General features: G+C 39.8%; 1 protein-coding gene across 1 annotated transcript; it reads left to right on the plus strand.

The window, feature by feature from the left end:
* The first annotated feature begins 1,532 nt into the window (after positions 1–1,532).
* Positions 1,533–8,656, plus strand: GPR65 (G protein-coupled receptor 65). Its single transcript, XM_013940914.2, has 2 exons — positions 1,533–1,568; positions 7,455–8,656. Exon 2 carries the CDS (start codon positions 7,595–7,597, stop codon positions 8,654–8,656), a length of 1,062 nt encoding a protein of 353 aa, XP_013796368.1. The 5' UTR covers positions 1,533–1,568; positions 7,455–7,594.
* The last annotated feature ends 218 nt before the right edge of the window (positions 8,657–8,874 follow it).

Raw genomic sequence — 8,874 nt, forward strand, 5'->3', positions numbered from 1 at the left:
AAAATGCAGTCTTTCCTCTCTAGCATCTTTTGATCCCTCAGACCCACCATCAATTGTTACAGAGTAGAACTATGGAAATATATCAACTAGATTTCTCTGTTTCTGGTACGGATAAAAGTTGCTTCTGCCTCACTGCAGTGTAGCAACCCTGAACAGAAAAGCAGAACTAGCCCACCAGACATTGTTCTTAGTAGATACCATGTCAGGAAAAGGCAGATGGGAAGTAATAAAAAGGGTCTTTGTCTAATGACTTTTCTGTTAGTGAAAGTATAGATTTGACTGAAATTTATTTTAGAAATTAATCTAACCTATCTCCCATCCATGTTGCTAAAAGCTTCTCTTTCACCAGGCTGGTGGGGGTTATAATACCTGTTTACAAATAACCTCAAGTGTAGAGTGATTTGATGATTTTAGGTCATATATTGACCCAAGTGTATCAGTAGAAAAACTGTGGCTGAAAGGGTCATGCTCTGGCTGGAAAGAAAAGGAACCAAATCTATGCATCTGATGATTAAATATTAAAGAACTGACTGGTATTGTTCTCAGAGAAATCTGTTTATTCAATTTAAGGGCTTTTAAATTTGCCCGTCTGTTTCATTTCTCCTTAGCATCTGAATCATCAAACAGGCCGATTTTTATGTTACCCAATACATATATATTTAAATTGAAATTGTGCCCAGCTTCTTAGAAGCAGAAGTGAATCATTCCAAATAAGCACAGAACTTATGAGAAAATCAGACCACATAACTAAATTATTCTGATCACCGAGGGAAAAGAGGATCTACGCTGATGTAGGAATTATTCACTGGTCTAACTGAATAGAATTATCTGTTAAAAGAATTACTCCTGTGAAAGCATCATCTAGCCCCAGATTCAGTTTATATAAGAATATAGAAGCATGAAAACTGTTGAAGTGCATAAAATTCTGTTATCCTTGATTACCTAAAACTATTCATAAGCTTGCTCCTATCAGTAGGAGAAAAAGACACTAATACAGATTCTGAAAATAATTAATTCTTTTTGGACAAACCCAACTCCTGAAGTCGTTATGATGTATTTTTATTGGATTCTTCTTGAGTGGATTTTTATTTGATTCTGGGGAGGATTTGTTGTGAGAGGCAACTGCTAAATCCTTCAGTCAAAAGCATCTTTATGTTCTGGACAAATATAAGTAAAGCAGTGTTTTCTTTCTCTGGAGCTGTTTTTCTGTAGGCTACATTAAGTCCTAGGTAAGAGGTTTACAGTATACTCTATTCATGTCAGTAGGCATTGTTTTCAAAACAGCTTTTGCAGATTTACCAAAAATAGTCCTAGAAGCTTGGTGCCGTCATTTATTCACTTATGTTGCCGTTTTTCTCATGGGTAAGCCAAGATTAACAAGATATAAAAGGCAAAAAAAAAAAAAAAAAACTTAAAAGATGTGAAAGCCGTTGCCTCATTGGTGTATCCAAGTGCAGCTTCCTGTTACTTTATTTGATGAAGCAGTTTCTCTTCTCAGAACCAGACGCGGGGTACATTGCCGATGGTATCACAGAGAAACCGCTACGCTGGAGCACATGGCCACCTAGGTAAGTGTGTAATAGCCAAGAAGTCAGCAGATACGCACCTTACTTTCTGATACAGGTTTCAAGCTGGCTCTCCCTTACTGTGATGCTGACATCATACAACAAAACTAAGGGACACGGAAGGGGCTGGAAAAGCTTGCTTTGAGAGAGGGAATATTTCCCCTGCCCCCAGCACAAGTGAAATGTGAGGCAAAAGCATGAATGACTTCAAAATATCCAGAAGACTTGCCAGCTTGATTTACTGATCTCATGGTATTGCCATGATGAAAATATCTATTGCTTAGAAGGAGAGGGGGAGAAGGAGGGAGAAGAAAATATTTGGGGCTGAATTTTCAGGTTTTTGAGCTGTACAATCCTTACTACAAAATTGCCTCACAGAGGATTCCAGCAGCTCTTCTACTAATATTCTTTAATATTTGTATTGCATTAACAAGGTACTCAGCACTATTCATACCAAGATAAACTTAGCAGAAAAATGAACTGCACTAAAAATAGCATCTTAGAATTCCAAAAGTATTTGGTACAGCTTTTTTTCTGTATGCATAAAATAATACTCACCTGGGTGGTCTGCTTCCTAAAAAACACATTTTTTTTCTATTTGTATATAAGTCAGTTCATGTTAACAGAATTTTTATGCTCTATACGATAATCCATTATGTGTGATTGAGCTCTTTTAAACTTGCTTCGGCCTCTTGAATATCTGTGGGTGAAAGTTAGCATTGCATGAGGAAAAACGCTGTTCATTTTAAACAAAAATTGGGATAGAGTCCATGTTATTGAAAGATATATTTCAACTTTCCCAAACTGTGAGGGCTTTCAGAATTAAGTTTTGGGATCTGCTCATTAAAGAAAAGATCCAGCTATGGAAGGTACTTGTACTTGAGGAAATCAGCTTGGCTCCATAACTTAGTGTAAGAACACAAATCAATCTACTGTTGGAATTGGTTTGAGAGAAAACAGAAATCAGGAAAACCATTTGTCCTTCCATCTTATGGCTGTTCTACAACTGCACCACTACAGCAGCTTCTTCACAGATCTAGTTCACACAACATTTTTTTCCCCCTGAATCTTATCTACAAAGCAAAGTACTTGCAAAAGTTTATCACATTATAATGAATATTGCTTACAGCAACTCACCCCTTTTATCAACTTGAATTTGAAATAAAGGACATATAGTGACATTTATTAGTAGCAGATGTTTTGAAGATTATTAAGCTGGTCATTATTGGCTAACACAAGACTTTTTTTAATTAGCAGCTAAACCTTTCTGTTAATGACACAAAATCTCCATCTTTCCTGATTACCCAGACTATAGAATTCTTTTATCTGAAAAGATAAAAAAGACTCTTCCATTCTTCTCTTAGAAAGTCGATTATGGATAAGATTATGGAATACCCATTTTCTGTTTGTGCTTAAGAAAGGATATTTTAATGCCAACTGTTATTTGCAAAATGTCGTAAGTGGGGAGACTATATAAAGTTCTCTTTGAATCTAAAATAGGTATTGTAAGAATGCATCAATGTAGGTATTATCTGTAATGAATATTTTTCTCTGAAAACATTCACAGGGTTTGTTTATGGGCTTGTTTACATACATTCCTTGAAGCATAACGTTTGCTAGTTCATTTCTCTAAATTTTATTTCTGACTGCTAGTTGTATTTTATTTTTCTAGAGTTCTTGTACAGCAAGTTTTCTGTAGCAAAGTAACAAAGGGACTGGCACGATGCTAATCATTGCATAGTCTGACTAGCAGAAAGAATTAACTGAAAAAAGAAGTGAACTAAAAAAAAAAGAAAATCGTACGTATTTTTTGCACTGGAAATGCATCTGATTCAAAAACAAGTCTACAAAGTAAGAGGGAAGACCTCTGAGTTACAGTGAGTTTGGAACATGAACATTGGGCGATTTGATTGTATCTTGAAAAAGAAATTCCTTGATAGGTTTTTAGAGAAATTTTAACAGTCAATGGGAATAATTATCAAATGTTGTTTTAGACAGGGTATCTATAAAACAATAACATCCTCCTGGGCAAAATCAGATAGGTACACTCAATAGCTGAGAGAAAACCTGTGAATGTTTCACATCATTCGGGTAAGACAAATCATTTTGCACAACATAGTCCAAATTATCAGAAAAAAAAGCTAAGCAAGTAACTCGGTAGAGACAGCTTTCCCTGAGGTATGGTCCCAAACAATTGCAATGAAATAGGTTGGAATCAGGAGCAAAACCGCCCTTTCTGCTTTTATGTTTCTGTGCAAGAAGCTACAACACACCCTATGTACCGTACTGCGTTTGCTGTGTCTTTGGCACACTTCAGTCTAGGTCATCAATATGTGCCAGAATGACACACTTCTTGTCATTGTTCTCATTGAAAGCAAGTCCTCATATAAATAGAATCAGTGTGTCATCAGAGCCGGGACATGGATTCCCTGCGGAATTTAAACTGCCTCCTGGGCCAATCTTTTTCCTTTGTTCGTAGAAACTACTGATGATACTATTAAAAAAAAAGAAAACCATGGGGTACAGTGACTTGTGAACATGAAGGACAGAAAAAATTGCTGAGGTGCAGAATTCCACCTCCCAGCTGCTCCCAGCTCTCTTCTTTGAATCCCAACTTCAGCGCTCCAGACTGCCATTATCCAGTGATATCTTAAAATGTTAGTTCCTTGAGGCAGATTTCAGAAGAGCAAAGCAAGGTCTCCACCCAAAGAACATGCAGTCCAATTCAGACAAATGCCATATACAGACTTAGGCTCAGTGAGATCAGTAGAGGAAAACCTGTAGAAATAGCATGTTAAAAGAGAAAGCTGAAGAAAAAGAAGATGGGAGGTACAAAGAAATCAGCTCCTTGATCTGTTAGCAGGTCAGAAAGAGCTGATAAAGCTAGCTGTCAGAGGAGCTGTGCTGTGTTATGTGTAGACAAGTCAGGAGGTTGTAAGCAGGGTGAGTCTGTAATATGACAAGTCGATTAACAATGGAGAAAGAGTTTGTGAGGGAGGGAGAAGGAACTCCAACTTCTCAATCATGTGACTAGTATAAACACTGCCCCGTGTGCTCCCTGCATTGCATACATGCTTCTTAAAGTGCACATTTCCCTGTTAGACATGAATAGACCTGTCATAGGAAAAAGGATGCTAAAATGTCATTGGAAAAGAGGTATGTATTTTCTCTTTCACTCATCTGGTCAGTCTGCATGGGTTTGCATCACTTTTGGTCAGAAGTGGGCCAAAAAAACCCTGGGATCCAACTTCTAGAGCTAGATTTTTAATTTGATCCTCTTCTGTTTGAATGTGATACTTATCTATACTGATAAGCCTATGTTGTCCTATTTACCATGTGGTTTTAAAAAACCACACCGAAAAGCAGGTATCTTATACTTGTTTTAAATACAGACACTGTGGGTTTTTTTAATTAGTCATCATCTAGCAAGTGCGTAAAGCTGCTCATTGGACCAAATTGACAAGTCCTTCTCAAGAATTTTCCTTTTCTTTCAAGCCCATGAACAAATTTAGCTATGCCTGTGAAAAGTTAGTCAACTTGGTCAGATAAAGCAGTGGCTGGTAACATGCTTTCCGGCTATTTCTGCCATTGCTCCTTTTTCTTTCTGAATAGCAGTGAAAGTTCCACTACAAAAAAAAGGTCTGTGTAATAACCTCTCAACACAGGTGGTAAACCTTCTCAGGTTTCTCCGACAAATCCACAAACCTCCACACATACACATCAAACCCATAAAGGGCAGGATGAGTTTGCCTACCACATAGGAAAACCCCTGCACCCTAAGTTACCTTCAGTTAGAGCTGTTCCCCACGTGGGAGCAGTTCTAGACAGCGCTATCCTGCAGCCCACTCATTCTGCTGCCTCTTCACCTCCTCTGCTGACAGTCTAGGCGCAAACCGCAGATGAGTCACAGGCACGTCCAGAGAAGAATTCTCTGAAGCAATTAGTATATTTGGCAATAGAATGGGACCGCAGCAAATATTCCGCATTCTTTCATTTCTTGAATATAACAGTTCAACCTTTAGGGAAGAGAACTGCTGAATATCAGAGCTGTGATATAATCAGTGAGTACAAATGCTCTCATAGCTAAGGTTTTATGCCCTTTCCTACTTGAAGGTCAGCTCTCCTAAGTGCTTCTCCAACCCATGAACACAACTTCTCCAGTCCCACAGCTTTGCTCAGGGCTGCCATTTTACTTGTATTTTCACATCAAAGCTGTTGATACCCATGTCGCGTGAAGGGAGGGAAGAAAGGCCCTTCCTTACCTTGGTAATTTAGGTTTGCCTGCCAGAGCCCCATGTTCAAGGACTTTCCCTGAGTCAGTTTTGCAAAATCGAAAAGAATAAGAATTTATTAAAGCGACAGATACAACAGAATTGCCATTGATGTATGCACTTTCTGCAACAAATTTTCTTTCTTTGAGCTCAAACTAACAAGTGCTTTCAATAATAATATATTTCCCCGGGTAGCATCCGACATTGTCGGAGGCGCAAATCTTACCAAAGAGGCGTCCCTGTTTGGGGGAGGGGAGAAGGAGGCTCGCTCATCAGCAATCTCCGGTGAACAGTTCGGGGTTTCAGTTTTCTTCCCTTCCAAAAAACTTTAGTGAGCTGTCCTCTCTTTTATAGTTGCTGAAGGCGGGATGTGGAAGCGCAGCAGACATACTTCATTGGCTAGATTGCCATTTGCGCGGTTGTTGTGGGATATGCCCCCCCTTATTTACATATCATTATGCAGTGAAGGGCATGTTTTTTAATATGGTAATCAGGGATAATGAGGCTGGGGGCACTATAGGTCAACACTTAGTCCGTGATCAGCAAATTTTTTGGTATGGAACCCTTTGCGGTCAGGGCGGACCGCGATACCTTCATATCGCTCCCTCCTCCACCGGGCAACTGGATAAAACTTTCTGGCCTTCACCAGCTAGTTTGTTACTCATGTTGCAAAAGGGTGGTGTGCTTTGTCTGCCACTTACTGTTTCTCCTTTGTGCCCCCCCTCCTTTCCTCCCAAATTCTCTCCTGACTCCACAACCCACAGCTCTGATATTGCCTAAGATATGCTTAATTGACAATGGTTTTACATCCAGGGTGCTGATGCTGGTTTTACAAACTCACACAAGGCAACTGCAATTCTTAGAGGAAAGAAGAAAAAATGAAAAATTGTACTCTCAGAGAATCTCCATCTCACATGAGTCTAAGTGACACCCTAATAGATTCTTCTGTGCATGCATGAACCCAGTAGCCTGCCAGGTTTCACATGATGGTTCCCGGGAAATGCAGTCCCTTTGTTGGAATAGTGAAGTTGACAGCAAGATCTTTGGGGCTTGTATAGAAAGGAGGGGAGGGGAAGTAGGGAAAGTGTGAGGACGTGAGAAAATGAGAGTGATTAGTATTAGGGTCACATACCAGCCACACATTCTGCTCTTCTGAGAAAATCCCAGGATCTGGAGGTACCTGAATACCTCTCTTTCTATCCTTCTCTCTCCATTGACTCAGAAAAGAGGAGGGTATTGGGGAGAATAAATCTGCCAGCTTGGCATGGCCAAACCCCTCTTCTGCTCCCCTCTGTTATCTGTGGTGTACTTTCCGATCTCTTTCGACTTTCCCACAAGACCTGGAATTGTAAGACCCTGCCCCTCTGGAAGTGCCTCAGCTGCATGTCCCCTTTCTGCTATATAAATTTGCATCTGACTGACCTTATGCTCCGGAGAGGTTTGGTTTCTTTTTCCTCTGCATGCGTCCCTCCAGAAATGTCTAAAAACTTTGATCTCCTACACACACAGTTTCTTTCTTCTAAAAAAGACAGCCACCAGGAAGCCCATAAAAACAAACAATAATGTTATTGTTAAAAATGTTGTTGTTATAGCTGACTTTTTTTTCTTTTGGTAACAGAAAGATGTTACAATCCAATGGATGGAATCTTACCAGCCAGGTCCTGAAGAATTAGCAGGTGATGACCTGTCAGACTACAGAGGGTTTTTTTTATCAAATCCAGGCTGGAATTAGCCCAAAGATATTACTTAGGGTGGACAATGAACAACACTGCTAGGTGCCATGATGATCACACCCTGGATAAGTATTTGTTTCCATTTGTGTATAGCACTGTGATGGTGATCAGTATTCCCATCAACTGCATATCCCTCTACGCATCTTGCATTCAGGTGAGGAAAAAGAATGAGTTAGCAGTCTACCTCTTCAGCCTGTCCCTGGCTGACCTCTTGTACTCTCTGATTCTGCCTCTGTGGATTGATTATGCCTGGCATGGAGATGACTGGAGGCTCTCTGCCTTACTTTGTCAGATTTCCGCCTTCCTTATGTATATGAATTTCTACACCAGCACTGCATTCCTTGCTTGCATCTCTGTCGACAGGTACCTGGCATTAGTTCACCCTCTGAAGCTCCAGCATTTGCGCACAAGAAGATTTTCCTTGATTGTCAGCATAACTGTTTGGCTTTTGGAAACCATCTTGAATTCAGTCATCTTGGTGAACAAAGAAACATTCAATGATCCTTGCAATTCCACTAATCACACGTTATGTTATGATAAATACCCCCTGGAATGGTGGCAGGCACAGCTGAATATATTCCGGATATGCTCGGGTTACCTGATCCCTTTGATAATCATTGTGTTCTGCTATTATAGAATCTACCAAGTGGTGAGGTGTAATCAAGCCACAGTAGATGAAGAAAAAAAGAAAATCAGGAAACTAATACTGAACATCACAGTTACTTTCATTGTTTGCTTCACTCCTTATCATGTTGTGTTGCTTATTCGCAGCATCAAAGAACCTTACACCACTAACCCGCAGTTTGTCCAGTTGATGTATAAGATTTACAGAATCACACAGGCCTTAACAAGTTTGAATTGCATTGCTGATCCTATTCTTTACTGTTTTGTGAGTGAAACTGCAAGAACAGACATTCTGAATTTGCTCAAGTGTTGCCTGTATTTACGAAAGCGTGGGGGAGACCAAGCAAAAGCCAATGCTCTGTGTAGTTCGGCTGTAAAGAGCAGTGCACTGATCACCTGCAGAACTTCCTGTGAGACTCTCTCAAAAATGTCTGAGAGAGAGTGTAGTCAAAGCAACATTTGATAAGATAAAGCCTGTACCTAAGAAATACCCCCAAAATTAGACACCAGTCTAAGGGAAATTAGTGGTGTTGGGCAGTAAAGAGCAGTCTTTTATTGGAAGGTTTCCCATATGAATAGCACAGTGAGTGCCTGATCTGAAAGATGAAAGGGAGGCTAGACTACTGGGTTCTCTGGAGCTAATAATGACTTATTACAGAGTCAATGAAATCAATGGAGCAT

The sequence above is a fragment of the Apteryx mantelli genome, chromosome 4 (genome assembly GCF_036417845.1).
Source record: "Apteryx mantelli isolate bAptMan1 chromosome 4, bAptMan1.hap1, whole genome shotgun sequence".
NCBI classification, from domain to species: Eukaryota; Metazoa; Chordata; class Aves; order Apterygiformes; family Apterygidae; genus Apteryx; species Apteryx mantelli.

Coding starts and splice junctions, on each gene's coding strand:
- GPR65 (XM_013940914.2), top strand. CDS start 7,595: ATGAACAACACTGCTAGGTGCCATGATGATCACACCCTGGATAAGTAT.